This window comes from Tachyglossus aculeatus, chromosome 16 (assembly GCF_015852505.1).
Source record: "Tachyglossus aculeatus isolate mTacAcu1 chromosome 16, mTacAcu1.pri, whole genome shotgun sequence".
Taxonomy (NCBI): domain Eukaryota; kingdom Metazoa; phylum Chordata; class Mammalia; order Monotremata; family Tachyglossidae; genus Tachyglossus; species Tachyglossus aculeatus.
Window position 1 is genome coordinate 36,835,542 of NC_052081.1, and position 21,975 is coordinate 36,857,516.

Sequence of the window (21,975 nt, forward strand, 5' to 3'; positions counted from 1 at the left end):
ACCTGTTCTCCAGCACAATCCTCAGCAGCATCTCCAGGCAGAAGGCCGAGTCCTCCTCATCATAGGTCTCTTCGTCCGGGGTCACAGAGATCAACGCCTAGAAGGGAGAGTGAGGGGGTGACGCAAGGAGCGAGGGTGTGGGCGAGGACAAGGGCATCAGCTGGCTTGGCAGCACTCCTTCCCCCCCACTCCGCCTCTGGATGGGCTCTTCCCTCATCCCCTTCGTGGCCCTCAGTCCACCCCAGCCGGTCCGTGGCCCTCACCTTCATGAGCTCTTGCAGGGATTCCAGCTGCAGAAACTTGCTTTCGGTAATCATTTTCTCCGGGTCGCATTGCTACAGGGAGAGGAGGTTAAGCCCTCTGAGAACTGGGGCTACCCCGCCTCCCCGGGCTCTGTTTCTTCCCAACCCCTCTCAGAGAGGGGAAGCTAGGATGAAGCTAGGCCACGCCTTGCCCTCTATTGGCTGGGCAGGCTGGCCATGCTCCAAGGGGCCTGGCGTCTGGGGAAGTGACGGGCAGAGATGCAGAGTGGGCCCCTTGGCCGGCCGGGCTGGGCCAGGTCATCGGGCAGCAGGGGCCCTGGAAGGAGACGGAGGCCCCATGGGGCTTCCTGAGCCTGGCTGCCAGAAAGCAGGCCTGGAGAAGCTCAGGCCTCAGTAGGCTGGGAGGAGGGCAGGTTGGAGAGCTGTGGAGGAAGGGAGGGAAGAAGAGAGGCCAAGCTGGTCAGGGCCCCATGGGGTACCTTGATGCAGTCCAAGGCCATGCGTTTGGCCTCCTGGCTCTCAGTGGACGGGCCCCGCATGCTGGACTGCTCGGGACCACTCAGGGTCAGCCAGCTTACAAAACTCAGAACGGTTGATTCTCCCCTGCAGTGGGAGGGAGTGAGGAGGCCCACCTGGGTCACTTGAGCCCCTGGTCACTCCCCACCCGCTGGGCCACCTTTAGCCTCACGACCACCTTTCCGCCCCCAACCTTCCCTCCCGTACCGGTTGGATGGCATCTCCTCCCGCTGCAGAGAGATCTTGCCGTTTGGATCCACAAAGTCTTCCACCTGGGAACACAGCCGGGATGGGGTTGGAGGGGGGCAGAGGCATCCCAGAAACAGGGATGGGATATGCCTTTCAGCATGTCCCTCCTCCAGGGCCACTACTTCGTCATGGCCCTCTGGCCCTCCTGCTCTTCACTCCCGGGTCCCCTGCCTCCTCCCTTGTCCTTGGGACCAACTTCCTTATCCCTCGATCCTCCTGCCCTGGGACTCTCAATCGCCCTTGGTTCCAGAACCTCAAAGCAACTGGGAGGGAGCAGAGTCAACTTTTGTATGAATCTAGAGCAGCGAAAGCCCAATAACCAACCTGGAACCAGAGTGACAGCTGACGCTGCACACTGCACCCCTTTCCCCAAACCTCCTCTCTGTACCGTTCCACCCTTCCTCTTTCCCTTCCCCTCTATTTCCCGCTTTGCCCTGGCTCCGCTCCCCTGTCCCCATCCCCCATCTCTGCCTTTTATGTCCGGTCGGCCGGCAGGCCAGTACCTCCACCATGGCCTTGGGCAGCAGCTGGGCTCGGAAGAGCTGTAGCATGGCCTCCATGATGTTCTTCCAGCCCTCCCGCAGGATGTCACCGTGGCGATGGGCCAGGTGGAACACGGTCTTGGCTGCGATGTGGGCCTTGGGGTTGCTCCCAAACATGCTGGGCAAGTTCTCAATAGACTGTGGAGAGATGGGGAGGCTGAGCACCCCAAGTTCCCGAAGAACCTCCCTAACCCCGATTTCCCCCACCAGTTCGGGCAGCCTGGTGCCTGTTAGCCAGGATTTGTCCCCATTACCTCCCCACTGGTAGCATGGGAACCCCTCACTCACAAAGGCTGCTAGAAAAATCACACAGGGCTTGGGGCAGACTATGCCCAGCCTGGGAAACTGCCTGGGTTCCCCTGGACAAGGCGCTCTGCCCTCCAGCCTCCCCCAGGCCCCTTGACAGCAGAACTTGGGGATGGTCTGGTGATCAGTGTTCCCAGAATGCTGCCTGGGGCCACTGCAGACAGAGCAGCAGGGCCATATACCCCTTGGCAGTTAGGGAGCTCACCTTCCTCGCCCGCAGCTTGCCCCCAGCCATGCTTCTTCTGCAGGTCTCATGCTGGGCCCAGAAGCTCGGGCCCTCCAATTCCCACCCGCCTGCTGCCACTGCTCACCTCACTGCTGAGAGCTGTGAATTTGCACAGCGAGATGATGAGATTGTCAAATACATCGCTCAGGCCGTAGTGAGCAGAAATCATGGCACACTTCCTGTGGAGTCAATCAGGGCGGAGAAACTGGAGAGGCTGGCTGCCACCACTGCCAGGCCCGAGGCTGACCTTCCCATAGTCCTGGTTCTCGTCGGTGACCAGGAGTCTCCCCTGGGTCAGCTGGGAGGATAGTTCCCCCAAGCCGCTGGGATTTCCCGGGCTCGGCCAAGAGTTGGGAGGCCAGTTTGGGGTGGGCCAGGGGCGCGGTACAACTGTGCACCGTGGTAGTTTCGCCTGGGTAGAGGGATCCCTCTGGGGAGCTGGAATGGCATGAAACCACCTGGCAATATATGCAGCAGGGTGCCCCTGGAGCTGTGTTTGTGAGGCCCAAGTTCTGCATGGACCCGGGCCAGATCCAGTCACTGCGGACTTAGGGCTCCCATTTGGTCTGGGACTGAAAGAGTCCTGGGCCGAGAGCTTTCAGCCTGCAGGGCCTTACGTCCCCTGGCCTGGCTCCTAGCAGTCTCCACCTCCAGAATGGGTTGTGCCCCGTCTGCTTGGCAGGGCCACGCTCAGGATTTAGGAACTTAGCCGTGCTGGCCAAGGGCCCTGTCCTGTCCTGTTCTGTCTGGCAGCCAAGAGGCTTGCAGGGGGTGAGGGGAGCAGACGAGTGTCAGTCAGTGGGGGCTTTGGAAACGGGAGCGTACCTGAAGCCCGAAATGGCCTTCTGGATGATCGTCTCCTCCAAGCTCTTGTCAAAAACATAGGAGAGGGCAGCGATGGTGGGGCCCCAGGTCATGGTGAAGAGGTCAAGGTCGTAGCTGCCAGGGGGCACCCGCAGGAAGATCCCCTCAGGGGTGGCGCCTCGGTGCAACAGCACGTTCCACACGTAGTTCTCCCGCACGAGGCCTGTCTGCTCCTCGGGCATCACAATCTCATCGTTCCTGCCAGGGACGAGGTGGCGGGGAAGCCAACAGAGCTGACTCCTTGGCAGCCAGCTTCGACCTTCCTGCCGCAACCGTCCGGGGTATGCCCAAGCACCTGACCCTTGTAAGCTGAACAAAAACAGCCCATCTCCCGCCCAGAACGTAGGATGAAGCAGGTGGGAGGGAGAGGCGGCTGAGGGCTGAAATACAGTGGCCTCAGGGAACCACCCCTCCAAGAATGTCACAGAACCTTTCACCTTCCCTCTCCCTTAATCTCATTCCTCTTCCAGGGCAGCTGTCCCGGCCCCCGGCTTCTGGGTTTTCCCAGGGACAAATCAGTACTGCCTCCACTCCCCAGGAAGGGGATGCTGCTGCCAAGAGTGGGAGGTGGGGGTTGGGAGAAGAAGAGAGGGGGCCCCGAGGGGGCTAGGTGAGTGGAACAGGGGAAGATTTCTGAGGAGGCAACAGGAAGCCTGAAGGGCCAGGAATGGGGACAGCGAGAGGGCACTTCACCAGTCCTTCTAGCTTGAAGTCTCGCAGTTGGCCGGCCTGAGGAACACCGGAGCCCTGTTCTCCTTTGAGGCCCAGCCCTACCCACTCACTTCATCCCTCGTCACATCACGGCAGGCACGGGGCCCGGGGGGATTCCCACGGCCCGCCCTGCCACTCGGAGCTGCCTCCTTGGGTCTCCAAGCTGGCTGGGCCTCGGGCTCAGCCTCTAGGGCCCAACCCGAACTCCGACCCAAGACTCTCCTCTCTCCATGCTCAGTCCTGGTGTGGTGTGGCTGCCAGCCCCAGTGACCTCTACCTGTTTGGGAATCAGGACCAAACCTGATCCGGGATCGGTGGGGAAGGCCACTTCCACGGAGGAGAGAGGCTCGGTCTGAACCTGGGGCCTTGGGCCACTACAGGAGCCAAACCCTTGAAGACATTCTTTGCGAAGGGAGGCCAGAGAGCTTTTGCAAGTTCCAGGCTGGGCTGGGATGCTGAGGGTCAGAATTGGGAAGGGGACAGAGAGGGGCTCCCATGCTCCAGGAGCCCAGGGGAAATCACATCATGGAGGGGATCCAACCAGACAAGGCCAAGCACAGCTGGAGCTGGGGGTGGCAGAGACTGTGGGGAAGGCAGGCAGGCTCTTCGGGGCGAGGGAAGCCAGGTGAGCACCATCCCACTCCAATCCCCGGTGGCACACTCACTTAATGGCATGGTACATGTCCTCCAGGATATCCTGCTCAAAGTCCTTGCCTCCATTCACCCCCTTCAGGTTTTTGCGGAACTCCTAGGGGCAAGAATATCAATTCTCAAGTACTTCAAACGCTTAGTACAATGCTCTGCAGACAGTAAGGTGCTCAAAAAATACGACTGACTGACTGAATGAATTCCCTTCCATCTAGGCCCACTGTTGCTGTACCCCTCCCGAAGCTTCCACGTCTCAGCCCTGGCAGCTGATTCAAGTCTTGCCTATGGATCCCGGATTCCCTTGATTTCTGCACTGCTGCCCCTGCCTGGCCAGAGGGCAGCTCGGGTCAGTCCCCACTCTATTCTTCCTCGCACCAGCCATCACTCGTGCCCTTGAGCCCATAACCCATAAGGACTTAGAAACCCCTCCCATCCCCCTCACAGTACAGATGTCCATATCCCTATACTCAGTTGCCACTCCTACCTGTAATTTATCATAATGTCTACGTCTCCTGCTAGACTACAAGCTCCTTGAGGGCAGGGATAGGGTATACTTGCTCTACTGTACTCTACCAAGTGCTTAATACAGTGCTCTGCACATAGTACGTACTCAAAAAATACCACTGACTGGCAACTGATTGATTGACTCAAATCCCCCAACCCCCATCATCCTGCTTTCACTCGCTCCGTTCTCCATTCCCTCCTTAGGTGGTGTTTCCCCGTCTCCTCCTGCCCGGGCAGGACCCTGCAGGGGAGAGCTGTGCAGGCCGGACAGCAGAGTGGGCAGCCTCCGTCTCACCTCCAGGGTCATGGGCACATTCTGTTTGCGGACATTGTGGTTATGCTGGTCGGTGTTGAGCATGATGACGGCGTAGGCCAAGGCGAAGCAGGCGTCGCTATTGGCGAAGGGCGATCCGTTACACTTCTGAAAGGAGAAAAAAAAAACAAAACACAATCCTTTCCTGGGTCAGTGCCCTTTTCTCACCAACAAAGAGCTGTGCCCATTGCTCCCCCTCCTCCGTCCTCCCCATTCCCCAGCCGGCTGGCCCAGGAACTGGGATCCCCTGAACCAAGACGGTGCCCGGTTGCAACATTGTGGACCCATGTTCTGCAGCATCGTGGACAGATGTTTGACCTCCCTCCCCACACCCCCGGGGAAGGGTGGTGGCAGCGGCTGCTGCTCCTCGGCTAACCGCGAGCACAAGAGGCAGAAGCTCAGCCCAAGGCAGCTGGGCTCTCGGGCACGCCCTGCTCTAGAACCCCACCACCAGCCCAGGTCCTGCCCTCCCCTCAACACACCCGCCAGTGCTCTGTGAAGGCCTCCAGAAGCCGCTGAATGACCGGCGCCTCTCCGGGCAAGCGGAAGGCCTCCAGGTAAAGGCGGAGAGCTTCGTCTAGTCGCAGACCCTGGAAGCTGAAGGTGCTGGAGGCCGCGGAAAGAGGCGGGGAGGAAGCACAGAGATGGGCGGGGGTGCTGCAGGGAGCAGGGCTACAAGTTCTTCAATAAAACAGCTGGGAACAAAGCAGGGAGGGCTTCCCTGGCCTGGCTGGGAGCAAGTTCTTAATCCCAGACCAAACTCCTTTGGCGACGGGCTCATTTGCCTCCCCCACCCAAGGACTTGGACTAGCAGAGAGACTAGCATAGCTCTCACCCTTTCACCTTCCCTCCTTCCCTCCCTCCTTCCCAGCAGCAGTGGGAGTGACTGGATCCACTGACATCTCCCACCCTCACTCCTGGGTAGGGGTCCATGAGGAAGGTCTCCTTAGCGACAGGGGTCCGCAGTGCCCGCCTTTCCCCTTCAGAGTCCGGAGGACACAAGCCGGAGCGGGAGGGAGAAAGCCCCGCTGGATGCCAGCCAGCTGGAGTCAAAACTCTGAGCCTCTCGTCGAATCTGGAGGGTGTGGATGGCTTGGCACAGGCCCGGGAGCACAGACTTGCAGCCTAGAGGCCCTGGCCCACTAGGCCGGGTGAGCACCACGGCCAGGGACTGTGGTCAGGCAGCCGAAGCGACTCGGCCCCTCACCCGTCTAGCCCCCACCGTCGCCCCTCTTTCAGGGCCCTCGGAGGATCCTGCGTCTGCCGCTCACCCAACGAAGCTCTCCAGCAGGTCGAGGTTCTTGCGGTCACTCACAAACTCCCCGATCATCTTCTTGTCCAGCCGGGGATTCTCCCGCAGCCACTGAGCCACCTCCTTGTTGTCCATGGGGATGGTCAAGAGGTTCTTCTCCTGCAGGAACTGGATCCCTTTCTTGGGTTTCTGATTGAACTGCTCTGTGCCTGTGATCAGGAGCTGAGAGACACTGCGTATGACAGACCTCAGTGCCACACCTCTACGCCGCCATGCCCCGTTTTCTAGCTCAAGGTGCTAGCCCAGAGTGGAGTCTGCCAGACTTCAGGGAGTCCGCCTCACTCACGGAGTCCAAGGGGCTGGCATGGACCCCTGCCAAAGCTCCTCCCCGGGCTCTCCCATTCCAGCCATGCCCACAGACTAAAAACTTCCCCAAAAGATGTCAAGAGTCTCCTTTGGCCAAAATCGTGACAGTTTCCCATTTCCTGAGCCCTCCCATTGGGCTGGAAACAAAGAGAACAGTCCCCAGACTGGCTTACAGCCTCCATGAGAAGGCAATCTAACACAAAGGTGAAATTAGAGCAGTGTCTGGGTGTGAAGGAAGCGTGACAGGACATTGTGGGGCCTTCTCCAGGCAACTGACATCCCAGTCCCTTCGCCACCTTTGCTTCCCCACAGCATCCCATGCCCCAGCCCAACCTGAAGAGCCCACCCTCCCTTTTTCTCTATTTCTTCTCGGCCCCGCGCCCTAAGATCTGGGGCTCCAGTTGGAGGCTAGGCCGGTTGCCAGCGGACCTGACTTTGTTTCCCGTGTGCCGGCACATGGCCCCAGAGCAGGGATCCTCACAAGCCCAGTACGTTGCCCGCTGAAAGGTCCAGAACAAGCCGGAGGAGGGGAGGGGGTTAAAGGACCATTTCCTTTGTGACAAGAAAACCCAAAGCACAAACAGCTAAATGAACTTTACTAAAGCGCCAGAATAAATGTCAATTCCGTGATCGTTCCCATCACCGCAGAGCCAGAGGCGACCCAGCGAACCTCGTCAGTGACCAACACAATACCAACTACTCCCAGGGGCTCCTCCTGCCTTCATCACACCTCGGCTCTAGGTGCCTGGGCTCAGCTCCCAGCCTAGGGTCCCAGACATTTGGAGAGGTCCGGGAACTGCCTGGTGGGAAACAGGGATTGGGCTGGGGGCCTGAGGAGGTGACACCTTCTCTCTGATCTGCCCCAGCCCCGTTGTGTGTGGCTAAGGGCTTCTCTATTCCATCAAAAAATAGCATTTGGGAGACCATTACTGAGCTGCCTGCCTTCCCCAAACCCCCCAGGGTTCTTCTCATTGGTGACAGCTAGATAGTTTCCTCCTTACACCACTATCCTCCGAACACAGACAAGAGGTGTTGGAGAGACAAACTAGAAACTTCGGGAAGACACCATTCCCGTGTGAACCCCAGCACTGAGACCTCCTGGCCTCACCAAGTTGATTCATCTTCTCTCTGAGTCTCACATCTCTGTTGTCAATTGAAAAAGGGCAATGAGGAAACATCAGGGAGCCTTGGGCCTGCTCGGCTGTCCAAGGGACCCAAGAAATAGCTTGCAGAAACTTCCCACTCTTCCCTCAGTTGGGTGGGGTGGTGGGGGGCAGGGTGAAGTGTTCCTCTAATCTTCACCATCACCTCCCCTGCCAACTCAGGCAGCACCTGCTGTTTCATAAAGTGGGATAGCTCAGGATCAGAGCCCAGAAGCCCATCTGGACCACGGGGTCGAAGGTGGGCCACTCAGTCGTCCCTCCAACCTTCTGCCCCCGCCTCCCCAGCCCCAAAGACCAAAAAGGCAGGCCTGAGAAGGAGGAACAAGGCTGAGAGACTTGTGCTATCTTTACCTTCTTTTTGCTCTTAATTTCAATCAGTTCCTGGGCGTCTGGCAGGAGGCAGGAAAAGCGAGGAGGCTTCCGGGGGAACTTCTTATTAGCTAGAAAGAAGAACAAGATAGACGGTGGAGTCGCCAGGCGCGTCCCCTCTTCCTTTCCTTGACCTGTTCGACCCTGGGTAAAGTAGATGGGATCCTTCTTCCTCAGGGAAGCAAGGAACTCTTGCAGCCCTAATCCCTCAACTCCTCAGCTCCAAGGTCATCAATCAATCGGTGGTATTTACTGAGCATCCGCTGTCACCAGAGCCCTGCACTAAGAGCTTGGGAGAGTAACATGGAGGTAGTCGACACAACCCCTGCCCTCTCTGGGCCCCAGTGAAGCTCCCAACTTCTCCGGACACAGACGGACCCTTCCTCTAGATCAGCAGCCAGGCCTTTTTCCCCTCTTCCAGTAGCCTCCGGAGTTACCCGTGCTTCCCCGGGGTTCTGAAGGAGACCCGGGTTGTGGGTTACTACCTGCATCACTGCTGTCCTCCAGCTCCGGGCAGCCCTGCTTTCCTGGCTCAGGTGCCATCCGTCCACTTCCGAGGCAGTGCAGCCCTGGGAGATCCAGAGCCATTCTGGGCAGTTTCCCATCGCTGGCCCCCAGCTCACTGCTTGCGGGGGCTGGGGGAGGAGAGAAGAGAGAAGGGCAGAGCAGAATGAAGCTGTAGAGGGGAACCTCTGAACCAAGGAGGCCAAGGTGGTCCCTTAAAGAGCATTGGGAACACTTCAAATCCAGAGCCAGCTACTCTGACTATAAGCCAAACCAAAGGAAAAGTCATTCCAGAGAAGGAACGGGGTCCAGTGAACACTGCGACCCAGACAGCCTGCCGGGACATTAGGTCTACACCGGGTGGAGCTTCCAAGGGGAAGGTCATAGGGGTTCCATGCTCCAAACTCTAGATATTTGGAGCTGTGCCACCCTGAGTGAGACGAAAAGGGAACGAGGGCCAATGGCAGCAGAGCCTGGGCAACCAAATTTATTGAGGAGCAAAGTGTGTAGGCTGGGTTGTAGCAGGAGAGCAGTAAGGTGAGATAGGAGTGGGGAGGGTGATTGAGTGCTTTAAGGCTGATGGTAAGGAGTTTCCGTTTGTCGCGGAGGTGGATGGGCAACCACTTGGAGGTTCTTAAGGAGCGAAGAAATGTAACCTGAATGTTTTCGCAGAAAAATGATCTGGGTAGCTGAGTGAAGTATGAACTGGAGAGGAGAGAGACGGGAGGCAGAGGGGTCAGCAAGGAGTCTGATACAGTAATCAAGGCGGGATAGGATAAACGGCTGCATTAAAAGGTTGAAGTGACAGGATTTTATGGGCAAGCCTGGGAACTCCTCTCACCATTGCTGGCTTCTTTGGTGGGTTCCGGTGCTTCGAGGCCGGGCTTGCCAGCTTCCTTTTTCTCCTGCTGGCTGTGGTTGCTCAGGACCTTGGCCTGGCAGTAAGCTTCAGTGCTGTCAATTACTGTCAGCAAGGCATCAAGAGACAGCAGGTGTGTGGTATACAGCTGCCCAGAAACAGGAAAGGCATTCTGGGAAATTAACACAATGACGGGTAAGGGCCTTGGCTCTGAACCACCTTCCAAGGAAGTGACTTCTTTGGGTCAAGGAAACCCACTTCACTCCAAACCACTCAAACGCCACCTCCGTCCCTGAATTTGCCTTTCCCACAACCCGGAATCTCCCGGTTTCTTCACGACTCTGGATCGTGACCCAGGAGCCCTCCTCCTATCCCTGCCTGGGTCGCCCACGGAATCGGCTCCCCATCTCCCCCTGCCCCTTCCCCACCTTCTTGGGCCCCAACCAATCTGGCCCTGGGAGGTTGCCAGTCAGGCCCAACCTTGGACAGAAGTTTGGTGAGGTCCTCAAAGAGGTTGGAGCAGTAGTAATCACAGTCATAGTTGATGTAGAGCTCGGTGACAAAGCTGGGAATCCGCCAGAGTTGGACCACAGCCTCCAGTGCCATCTCTTTCATCTCATAAGGCATCTTGGGGTTCTCCACGGTAATGATTTCCATCAGCTTCCTGATGTACATCTAGTGAAAATGGGGGAATCTGAGTACAGGGGAGGTAGAGGGAGGAAGGAATTGGAAAGAACAATGGGATACCTGACCAACAGAAGGTGGCAAGAAAAGACGGGAGGCCAGAGACAGGGAGAAACTCACACACCGGTGAACTCTGGGGACATTCCTCCCCCACAGCCCAGTCGTTCTGATCCAACAGCCCTTAGGCCCAAGCCTAGACAACTCACCTCCATCTGGAATTTGAGGTGTTCACGCATGCTCTCAAACAGCAGGAAGCACACACGCAGGGAGGCTGCGTACAGGTTCAGGCGCTCTACGCTCAGAAGCTACGGGGAGGAGAAGGGGAGGCTGAGTGATTTCCCCTCATATTTCACCAAAGACATGAGTGACAGGGTCTACCTCTGGGGACGGTGAGGTAGAGGTGGTGAGGAAGGGATCGTGGATGGGCCTCAGGCGAGCCCAGGATGTGGCCATTCCCAGCCTAAAGCCCCCATCTCTCATCCCTTGGACTCCTATCCCAGATAAGTAAGTCCTGCAGGGTCCGCCCATCATGGAGTTGAGGTGGTGGCAACGGACACCTGTTGGGGAGGCCCTGGGGTCCACTCCCTTACAGAAAAAGTGACCCTCTCCCCCTTCCTCCAGGCCACAGTGCTCTGCAGATCATTGGGGCTCACCTGGAACAGGTGCCGGCACATCTCATCTTTGACGAGGCCCAGTAAGGTCTGGCACTGAGCCACGGGGGCTGACTCAAGGGCCACGGTCAACAGCTGCAGGCCCATGTGGATCATGACTTCAGAGTTGTGGCGATCGTGGGGGTTGGTGAGAGAGATGAGAAAGCGGAAGAGCTCTCGAATGCAAGGAAGACCATAGGGGACCAGGGCTGTGCCTGGAGAGGGAGGCAGGTGAAGCAAGAAGTTTGAGAGACTTATTAAGTAAGACAACCGTGTAATTCCTGGCAAATCCCCATCTAACACAGGTTCACTCCAGTCAAACAGCAGTCAGGAGACAAAGGGTTTTCCCGACAAGCCCAGGGGAGCAGCCTCACTTATCCTTCTCCACTTCTCCCTAACCCACTTACCCCTCTCACTCTCCCAAATCTTTCCTAGCTCTTTCCTCTCCACGTCTCCGGGGAGGGGGGAGGGTAACCAAGAAGTCCTACTGAGCAGTGTAACCCACACAGTGCCTTAACGATAGCAGGCAACTGTGATCCCAGAGCAGGGTGCTGGGAGCAACTCTGCTTCTCCCATCACCACCATCGGCTGAAGAGTGGAGGAGGGCACAAGGAGAAACATGTAAGAGAAAGGGACTTATGGGAAAACCCCAGGAGAAGGGGTCAGCCTCCAAGGAAGGGGGAGATTAAGTTGTGCCCACCCCCGGGCCCCTAGTTCTGTTCCGATCCCCATCTGAGACGGTGGTGGAGTCTGCACCAACAGCACTTCTAATCCCCTTGATCGACTGGGTTGCAGAAGACTCAAGTTCGGCCCTGTGGGCAGCTGCCACTTTATTCTTCTGACACAACCTGGGCACAAGGAGCATGGCAAACCTGGGGAGAGCAGCTTGCCTGGCACCGCTCACCTTCTTTCTGGGAAGATTGCATGAAGCGCACACCACGGGGGTTGACGTAATCCATGTCGTGAACAGAAGCTGAATCCAAGGGGTCGGTGGGGGTGGTGCACTCCTCTAGCACCTCTGGGATTGATTCCACTGATGTCGACTGGGGCTTCTCTATACGGGATCCTTCAGACTACAGTGCGGGATTGGGGGAGATGGCGGGGGGAAGGCGACCAGTAAGGGCAGAGAAGACCTGGGGACTCCCTCCTCTCCTCCTCCAGAGCCCTCTTGGAAAGTAATGGACACTTCCCCAAGCTTCTCCAAAGTGGCCAGAGGACAGACAGGAGAGAGGAGCTGATGGGGGTAGGCCCGCAGGGCTTCCAAGAGGCATTAGACAAAGTTCTCTATCCAGTGAGCCCTGGAAAATGGAAAACACCAGGAAGTGCTCTGGTTCCAGGCCTTCCATTCCCTCCTACAAGTGCTATATCCAGCTCCAGGCTATTACCCAGGGCCACCTCAGCCCAGCCATCCCTTTCCTTTGGTCTCCTCTTCCCTGCCAGCAGCCCAGGCTGCAGGCTGGGGAACCCGCCACAGGCTGGAGGTACTGCTGGGGGAGGGAAGGAGGGGAGCCATCCTTCCAACTGTTCCCCGCAAGTACGGCTCCGCATAGGGGCAGGACCAAAAAGAGGAGGCCCATTCCCCAGTTTGGGACAGAGGTTGGTGGGCCCTTGTCAGTAGCTCAGGACACACCTGGGGGTCGGGCTGCTCAGGAGACCCCAGCTCACTGGCTGGTCCCAGAGTGCCACCGGGGACCAGGGAGCCGGCCTGCTCAACGTCGGTGAGGTCTTCTTTAGAGGTGGTTTGGGAGGAGAGTTCCAGGCCGCTGTCGGTGGAAGGGCTGACGGTCACGGAGGCAGCTTCAGAATTCGCAGTAGAGATGGGCATGGGGGCTTCGATGAAGGGCATACCACCTGTTGGTTTGGGGGAGTTGGGGAGTGATAGCGAGTTGAATAGATATGGCATAAGCAGCCCCAGAATTGAGGGAAGATCATTCCCCACCCCACCCCGCCATATCCCAGGGTCCCTGCTATCTCACCTGGGTGGCTCAGAGAACCCCCAGGGCCCTTCGACACTTGATCCAAATGAGAGTGTCTACTTCTGGCACAAAGGCTAAAGCCAATCCATGCCCAATCCTACATCCCCTTGTGGGGAGAGGGCTGAGCTGGAGCTGCCATTTAATTTGCCCCATTCCATTCTGAAAGCTCTGTTCCCATCTCGGTCAACCTTCAAACCCAAGTACAGTGAGGGGCCCTACCCGCCGCGCTGGAGGTCACGGAGGCTCCGTTAGGGGTGGGAGGCTCAGATCCTGGCATGGTTCTGGTGGCATGGCGTGGGGGTCGGGGGGATCGCTTCTGTTTCTTCCATTTGGATGAGTCACTCATGCCCCCTGCACGCATTTTCAGCTGTAAATATCGCACCTGGTTAGTAGAGCAGCAGAGCGACCAAGTCCGGACTCACACCCCACAGATCAGTGGCTGCCCTCTGTGCCGCCTGCCCACACAAGTACTCTTTGACTGCACGGAGCAGACTGAAGAGCACTTCTGTCCTCCAGCCGTCACTCCCACCCGGCAAAATTCTAAGACACTTGGGAACGGCCCACATCGTTTTCCCCCAACCAAGCCTCCCCATCCAACAACCCCACCTCCGGGGTCTCCAGCCGGCCTAGCACCTACACCTGCGGGCCCAGAGGTCTCAGCTGTCAGCTCCCCTGATCTGACTGGGAAGCAGGTGGCCCTATTCCCCTTAAGACACCTATGCCTCTCAGCTAGGACTTTTCTGGAAGACATTCCTGTAGTCTGCTCTATGGGCCAGTGGGATAAGTTCCTAGGTGTGGGGTGGGGAAAGCAAGATGGAAAAAAGCCAATTTCCTCACCAGGAGCAATGCTACCAGCCCTGAACCTACCTCTCCAACCTCTCCACAGAGCTAGTTAGTCCTATCTAGCTTGCTGAGCCTATCTCCTGCCCAGCAAAACCCCAATCTATCAGAAAGAGAAAGCTCATGCACCTTTTCTCCCCAGCCTATGCCAGTGTCCCCGTCCCCTCCCTGACCTTCCAACTGTAGCCTCACTACTCTAACTGCACATGTGAAAAAAAGGCAGTCACAGGACATGGTCAGAACACATGAAAGTCCTAGATCCAAATGCAGCTCAGTGCCTCATGGAAGGGACCCACTGCCTCTCTGGGTCATAGTCCCGTCATCCTAAGAAGAACTGCGGGGTCGGGGAATTAGGGAACGTAACACAGCATCCCATCCCTATGACCTCCAGATTCTCTAAACCTACAGCTCTCCTTAAGATTTCTATAGGAGCCAACAGGGCAAGGGCAGGAGTCCCTCAGAGGGCTCCAAGACTCTCAGGAGCCTGCTCTAAAACAGAGGTCGCCTGGTCCACCTGGATCCAGATTGTGAGCAAAAAAAGGCATCAAGAGGGAGGAATCAGGCAGATTTCCCACAGTGAGGGAAGCCTTGAGAGATCACCATGGGGAAAGAAAGAACCAGTAGAGAGCTGCGCACAGAAGCTGAGTCGGGGATCTTGAAAGGCAGCAAGCAGCGAGGCCTAATACCCCAATCTGACATCTCCCCTCTTCTTTCGAGGTCTCACCGTACTCCCTTGGGTACCATCGAAACTCAGCCCTCACAAACAGAACACGCTAGGTTTGCGGGTTAGACTGACAGCTCTGTGAAAGCAGGGGCCCAGACTTTTCCTTCCTGCCGCTTCCATGCTGCCCAGAACAGGACCAAGGGCAAGGTGGAACTCTCAGTTCTGTTCACTGACAGGTTCCCCACAAGCTCAGCCCAGAAACCGTCTTTGCAGTTCTCCCCTGCCTCCGTATCTGGCTCCTCTGGCCGGATAGCTAAAGCTTCACCTATGCTGCCTCACTGAGTATAGGGTGGCAAAGCACGAATGGAGCCCAGTGCTGGAAGGGAAAGAGAGGCTCTAACACCCAGGGAAAACCCATAAGGCTCCCCTCCTGTCACCAAATACTAACTGGGACTGGAGAGAGACAAGATGACCCTAGAGAAGGAGGTTGGCGGGGGCGGTGGGTGGGGGGAGCAGCGTGACTTACTGGAAAGAGCATGGATTTGGGAGTCAGAAGACATAGGTTCTAATCCCAGCTCTGTCACTTGTCTACTGTGTGACCTTGGGTAAGACACAATTTCTCTGTGCCTCAGTTACCTCATCTATAAAATGGCAATTAAAACTGGGAGCCCCCCACGGGACAACCTGATTACCTTGTATCTACCCTGGCACTTAGCACAGAGTAAGCGCTTAACAAATGCCATAATTATTATTATTACTATATATATATATATAATAACTATATCATATCTACATATACATAGATATATATATATATATATATATATATATCTATATATATATTCCTCATCCCTGCCATATGGCTTATTGGAAAAACCATGGGACCGGGAGTCAGGACCTAAGTGACTGTGAGCACCATGTGGGACAGGGTCTGTGTCCAATCTGATTATCCTGTATCTACCCCAGCGCATAGTAAAGGCTTAAACACCATAATAAAAACTATTTTCCCAGGGTCTGGGGAAGCCAGGGAGTCCCAAGCTACCTTACCTGCACAAGCGAGTTTTTCCAGAGGCTACTGTAAGCCTCAAGAGAACAGGGTCGGGACACATGGTGAGTAACCATGGCAACAACCCAGGCCTAGGCACCTGAAGGAGCACTAGTGATTCTTGCGTAAATATTCGTATACCCTATAATTTCTCCTGTCCCTAAACAATTTTAATGTCGGCCTCCACTCCTGTAGACTGTAAACTTGTTATAGGGAGGAATCATGTCTACCAACTTTGTTGTATCATAATTTCCCAAGTGCTCAGTACAGTGCTGTACACAAGTGCTGAATAAATACCGCTGATTGATTAATCAACTGACTGACTGATTAATTGACTGATGGATACCAAGAGCTCAAGACACACAACATGCAGAGAGAATGCAGGCCCTCAGTTCGGTCCCTGGACCACACACTGCGTAGAACCCAGTTCCATCCTTTCTCTGCTTTAGTGGGCCCATCCTGAAACCTACAGCCACATCCTCACTTCTGCCTGTGCCTGGGAGACACAAGAGAACCTGCCTCCCCTAGCCTAGGTTCAGTGTTAGCCACCACCAGGGCCTCTGTCTCTAGCAGGGCAAAGAGGGAGACTCCAGCAATTTGGTCCAGGGGGCAGGGCTATCAGGACTCCCGCCACTTTCCTTCCTTTCTCCTGTCCCAATCCAAAAGCCCCACTCTGGCAACTGCAAAGGTGGCAATGAGAGTAGGAGTCCAGGCCCTGGCCCCATGTCTCCTCCTGAATTGGCAGAGATGATCAGAAGGGATGTCGGGAGCTCTGGGTCCATTTTTCTCCCTCAAAAACCAGGAGAGGAAGAAGGGGAGAAGGAGGAGGAGGAGGGAGAGGGCGACCGCAATGTGGAAGCCCGCAGCTGCAATCCTCCCATCCAGTCAAGGAGGGCCCTGTGCCCTCGCCATGGGGCAGAGCCTCTCTGGGACCCTTCTGGCTCTGCATACTGCCGCTCGAGATTGCTTTGTTCTCCTGCCTCCAGCCAGGCAGCCGGGCCCAATCCCATGAAGCTCCAATTGCCCGCACCCCGCCAACCCCTGAAAGCCAGGTCACCGGGGTGGGTGGGGAGAGTGGAAGGGAGGAAAGGGGTGGGGAACGGGTCCAGCCACTCCAGCAAACAACTGTGACCCACGTGAGAACTGGAAAAGCGGGAGCTTGGGAAAGGGAGAGGGAGAGAGAGAGAGAGAGACCTTGAGGTTCTTAAAGAGCAGTACCCTCTCTAACTGGTTCAAGGCTTTGGGCTGCTCCCCATTACTTAGTTCCAGTTTGCTGAGGAGACATGGAGAGATCTGTGAAAGACAGGCAAATGTATGGTTTAAACAAAGGAAAATCGACCCAGAGAAACATCAAGAGGGGCAGCATGCGCCAAACACAAACAGGCAGAGCTTTGGGGCTGCGTGGGATGAACTACCTCCCTCCTCCCTGCGAGGGAGGGGACACTGAGATCTACAAAGTTGGACTTCTTATCCCAGGTGGAAGGGGCTTGGGCAACTGCCAAGAACCAAAAGAGGCCTTGAACCTGACTCCAGAGCCGTGCTCCCCAGAGGCCCTTCTTTACGAGCCCCACACTACTGGGGAGCCTGGGTCCACCATCCCTCGATAAGCCCTCTAAGGAGAAGCCTAGTGTAGCCATTTGGGCCAATACAATTCTCTCTTTCTAGCCCAGCCCTGGAGCTCTGTTGGGTCATAGGATGGCCTCACTTCCTAGCTGCGGGGAGAGATGGCACAGGACGGGATGGAAGGGAAGTGATGCGTGTGTTGGGGTGGGGTGGGGGGGTTAGGAAGAGTGAATATGGGAAGCTGAGGGGGCAGGGAGAGGGGAGGAGAAAGAGGCAGCTGGAGGCAGCAGTAAAGTTACCCCCAGAGTCTAGAACCCGTGTTCAGGAAAGAGAAACTCTAGAATCAAAGCCGCCTAGACCAGACAACCAAAATATATCGCTCTGGAGAATGCAGGAGTCCAGGAAAACCATGGCCATAGAGCGAAGGAGCAAGCCTAGGGGGTGGCAGGGGGCAAGTGAGCTGACTCGGGAGAGCCTTACCTTCTTCATGTTGGTCCCCACATAGCTCTTGGGTTCTTCCTTAAACTGAGGTAACCTGAAAGACCAAGAACAACCTGGAATGAGGAGGGAGTTGGGGAGTGGCGGCTTCTCCCTTCTCAGGGCTGCCACAGGCCAGACCCTGCCTTGTTCCTGCTGCCATTCTGGAGTGGAGGGGAGAGGAAAAGCCTGGAGGAACCACAGCTGGAGGCCTCTCTGCCTCCCCTCCCCCATATCCATCCATCCTAGGGACTCCCGCTCTCTAGGGGACCATAATCCACCGTTAGGATGGATGAGGCCCTCCCCTTCTAAGCTATTTAGATTTCCAAGTTTTGGGCAGTTGCAAAACAAACCCAGAACAGTCACGGCATCAAAGATAAAACTCTGCCCTCTTGGCGCTCAGAGGCCCTTCTCTCCCCTGTGCTGACTCACGTTGCCGTCCACAGAGCTGGCACGCTGGCCCTGAGTGGAAGGTAGGGGAGGAGCACATGCATACGAATGAATGGGCCCAAATCCTGGAAAGGCCATGAGATTATTAGGCTGGAAATGGACGATGAAGCAGGAAGAGGGGGCTCTAGGGATTGAAAGCCTGAGGGTTGGTGGAGGTTCTGGAAGGACCAGGCTGGAGCCTGGCACTTCACATTTCTGTGAATGGGTCTGGACACAGATGTCCCGGGCAGCGGTGCAAAAAGACCTCAGGCTAATGTCTCTGGAGCTGGAAGAAGACGGGAATCCCCCTGAACATCTGAGAAACTGGAGCAAGGCAAAGGAAGCCAGGAAGGTGGCAACCGACTGCAGCCCTGAAGGACCACGGAGCTAGAGGCGACTGACTCGGTTGGGCTTCACATCCGCCTTCCCTAGACATCAACTGGAGGTCCCAACCCTGGGTCTTTCCCCCTCCCCTTTCTCCCCAAGGCTCCTCGCTCTCCAGTTCCGACCCACCCCGCTGCCACTGCAGGTGGAATTTCTCAGCTGTCTCCGGCACAGGAACTGGGGCTGCTTTGAGAGAGGGAGGAGGAGGGGGCGGGGAAGCAGAATCGGCACTGTCTGCTCGTCTGAAATAACCCTCTCCTGGCCTCCTCTCAAAGGCTCCGAAATCACTCTGCCCGTGCCAGCTTCCTCCCACTATCCCATGCCGCCGCCCACCCGCCCCGGCCACCCCCGACCCCCGCTCCCTAAACCCCGGTGGCATCCGACGGGGCCGAGGAGCTGACCGGGTCCCCGAAGTGGGAGGGTGAAGCAGGCGGGCCGCCTCGGGGAGGCTGGGTAGCCCTGCCGAGGCAAACACAAGCAGGTTTACCTTGTGAAGAGCAGCTGCACCATGTCGACGAGAGTGTGCTCTGCGGATTTTCTCAATAACTCTGCGAGGGCAAAAACAAATAACACAGGTGTCATTACTCGCCGTGATATTATCAGGAGGCTTCTCGGTGCAGATTCCCCTCCGAACCTTGTTTACCGAGGATTACGCCAAATTTATTAAAACCATCCCCAACTTGGCCTCGCTGCGGCGCAGGAACGCAAGGTGGCACCACGGAGTTTGAGGAGAGAAAAATAAAGGGGCGGTGGGCCCAGTCCTCCTCCTTCCTCCCCCCGGGGCCGGGGCCCCCCGCCCTCCAAACGCAGAGCCATGGAACAAGAAGTATTTTATTTTGTTAGTATGTTTGGTTTTGTTCTCTGTCTCCCCCTTTTAGACTGTGAGCCCACTGTTGGGTAGGGACTGTCTCTACATGTTGCCAATTTGTACTTCCCAAGCGCTTAGTACAGTGCTCTGCACATAGTAAGCGCTCAATAAATACGATTGATGATGATGAAGTGAAATAGGGAAATCTGATCGGGACTCATCGGCCCAGAGGGAGCCACTTCGGAACCTACCAAACCCCCTTCGCTGGCAATTTCCCCGTTGGCCCTGGCCACACTCAGACCTGCTCTGGGGCCTCCCCCAGGCTCCAGAAAAGGGCTGAGGCGCACTCTGGGCCTCTTCCCCACTATCCCCAGCTTGGGGTAAGTTGAGCTGGAGAAGCCCGCTGGAGGATTCCTCTCTTAGGGACTGGATTAACCTCCTCAGAGGCCTAGAAGGCACATATCCTCCAAGAGGCCTTCCCTAAGCCCTCATTTCCTCTTAATAATAATAATAATGATAGCATTTATTAAGCGCTTACTATGTGCCAAGCACTGTTCTAGGCACTGGGGAGGTTACAAGGTGATCAGGTTGTCCCACGGGGGGCTCACAGTCTTAATCTTAAACTTGTACTTCCCAAGCGCTTAGTACCGTGCTCTGCACACAGTAAGCGCTCAATAAATATGATGGAATGATTAATCCCCATTTTACAGATGAGGTAACTGAGGCACAGAGAAGTGATATATATATATCATATATGATATCATATCATATATCATATATATCATATATATCATATATATCATGTATATATGATATATATCATATATACACAAACATGTATATATGCTTGTACTTTATTTATTTATTTATTTATTTTGCCTGTACATATCTATTCTATTTATTTTATTTTGTTAGTATGTTTGGTTTTGTTCTCTGTCTCCCCCTTTTAGACTGTGAGCCCACTGTTGGGTAGGGACTGTCTATATGTGTTGCCAACTTGTACTTCCCAAGCGCTTAGTACAGTGCTCTGCACAGTAAGTGCTCAATAAATACAACTGATGATGATGATGATCAGGTTGTCCCACGGGGGGCTCACAGTCTTAATCTTAATCTTAAACTTGTACTTCCCAAGCGCTTAGTACAGTGCTCTGCACACAGTAAGTGCTCAATAAATACGATTGAATGGTTAATCCCCATTTTACAGATGAGGTAACTGAGGCACAGAGAAGTGAAGTGACTTGCCCAATGTCACACAGCTGGCAACTGGCAGAGCAGGGATTTGAACCCATGACCTCTGACTCCAAAACCCGTGCTCTTGCCACTGAGCCACGCTGCTTTTCCCCTGCTCCCTCTGTGCTGCCCTGATTTGCTCCCTTTATTCATCTCTACCCTCAGCCCCACAGCACTTATGCACATATCCATAATTTACTTATTTATTTTAATGTCCATCTACCCCTCTAGATTGTAAACTCATTATGGGCAGGGAATACGTCTGTTAGATTGTTATACTGCATTCTCCCAAGGGCTTAGTACAGTGCTCGGCCCACAGTAAGTGCTCAATAATTACGATCGATTAACTGAGTGGAGAGCTTAGAGATAAGACCACAGAATTGAGGTACGAATCCTTACAGCTGCTTGTCTTCCCTACCTGTAATTTATTTTATTTATATTAATGTCTGTCTCCTAGACTGTAAGGCCACTGCAGGCGGGAAACGAGTCTACCAAGTCTGTTGCATCATACTCTCCCAAGCACTTAGTAGAGTGCTCTCTGCACATAGTAAGCACTCATTAAGTACCACTGACTGATGTTTGTGTACCCCCTCTCTCTAGATTACCTGCTCCTTGAGGGCGGGGATGGTGTCTACATACCCAGTGGTACTCTCCCAGGAGAGTACGGTGCTCTGCACCACAGAAGCGCTCCATAAATACCTGAGGGATCGAGTCCAGGGCCCTGCTAGGGACCAGGCACCTACCGCTGAGCCGCATCTCGAAGCAGATCCGGAAGCAGGACTGCATGATCTCACACACGGACTCGTTGGTCAAGTGGGCCCCCACTGGGGTCAGCAGCAGGGTCCGGAGAACCTACCGGAGGGAACCAGGAGCGTTCCTGATGGAGAAGGGTGGGGCAGACCACGGCCCACAGCCTGGCCCGTCCTTACCAACCCCTCACTCCGTGGCTGCCTCCGTGGAACAGAAGGCCAAGGCGCATCAGACAGAAACTCCTCACCCTGGGCTTCAAGGCTGTCCATCACCTGGCCCCCTCCTACCTCACCTCCCTTCTCTCCTTCTACTGCCCAGCCCGCAACCTCCGCTCCTCCACCACTAATCTCCTCACCGTACCTTGTTCTCGCCTGTCCCGCCATTGACCCCCGGCCCACGTCATCCCCCGGGCCTGGAATGCCCTCCCTCTGCCCCTCCGCCAAGCTAGCTCTCTTCCTCCCTTCAAGGCCCTGCTGAGAGCTCACCTCCTCCAGGAGGCCTTCCCAGACTGAGCCCCTTCCTTCCTCTCCCCCCTCATCCCCCTCTCCATCCCCCCATCTTACCTCCTTCCCTTCCCCACACCACCTGTATATATGTATATATGGTTGTACATATTTATTACTCTATTTATTTATTTATTTCACTTGTACATTTCTATCCTATTTATTTTATTTTGTTGGTATGTTTGGTTCTGTTCTCTGTCTCCCCCTTTTAGACTGTGAGCCCACTGTTGGGTAGGGACTGTCTCTATGTGTTGCCAATTTGTACTTCCCAAGCGCTTAGTACAGTGCTCTGCACATAGTAAGCGCTCAATAAATAC

General features: G+C 55.6%; 1 protein-coding gene across 4 annotated transcripts in view; it reads right to left on the reverse strand.

The window, feature by feature from the left end:
- The window catches only part of GBF1 (golgi brefeldin A resistant guanine nucleotide exchange factor 1), a 114,776-nt gene that overhangs the window by 7,427 nt on the left and 85,374 nt on the right, over window positions 1–21,975 (reverse strand). For 2 of the 4 annotated variants that reach the window (XM_038757666.1, XM_038757665.1), the window contains exons 6-29: window positions 21,149–21,257; window positions 18,855–18,915; window positions 17,558–17,612; window positions 16,733–16,807; window positions 13,185–13,332; window positions 12,620–12,840; window positions 11,894–12,062; window positions 10,993–11,204; window positions 10,546–10,644; window positions 10,136–10,330; window positions 9,638–9,827; window positions 8,778–8,927; window positions 8,275–8,363; window positions 6,414–6,616; window positions 5,625–5,748; window positions 5,125–5,250; window positions 4,343–4,425; window positions 2,928–3,164; window positions 2,188–2,281; window positions 1,532–1,708; window positions 987–1,051; window positions 743–866; window positions 264–335; window positions 3–97 (exon numbers count right to left, since the gene is read on the reverse strand). In XM_038757666.1, the coding sequence (XP_038613594.1) occupies window positions 3–97; window positions 264–335; window positions 743–866; window positions 987–1,051; window positions 1,532–1,708; window positions 2,188–2,281; window positions 2,928–3,164; window positions 4,343–4,425; window positions 5,125–5,250; window positions 5,625–5,748; window positions 6,414–6,616; window positions 8,275–8,363; window positions 8,778–8,927; window positions 9,638–9,827; window positions 10,136–10,330; window positions 10,546–10,644; window positions 10,993–11,204; window positions 11,894–12,062; window positions 12,620–12,840; window positions 13,185–13,332; window positions 16,733–16,807; window positions 17,558–17,612; window positions 18,855–18,915; window positions 21,149–21,257 (3,173 nt within the window). The remainder of the gene's footprint in view (window positions 1–2; window positions 98–263; window positions 336–742; window positions 867–986; window positions 1,052–1,531; window positions 1,709–2,187; window positions 2,282–2,927; window positions 3,165–4,342; window positions 4,426–5,124; window positions 5,251–5,624; window positions 5,749–6,413; window positions 6,617–8,274; window positions 8,364–8,777; window positions 8,928–9,637; window positions 9,828–10,135; window positions 10,331–10,545; window positions 10,645–10,992; window positions 11,205–11,893; window positions 12,063–12,619; window positions 12,841–13,184; window positions 13,333–16,732; window positions 16,808–17,557; window positions 17,613–18,854; window positions 18,916–21,148; window positions 21,258–21,975) is intronic. The other 2 variants (XM_038757668.1, XM_038757667.1) reach the window with 1 other exon arrangement.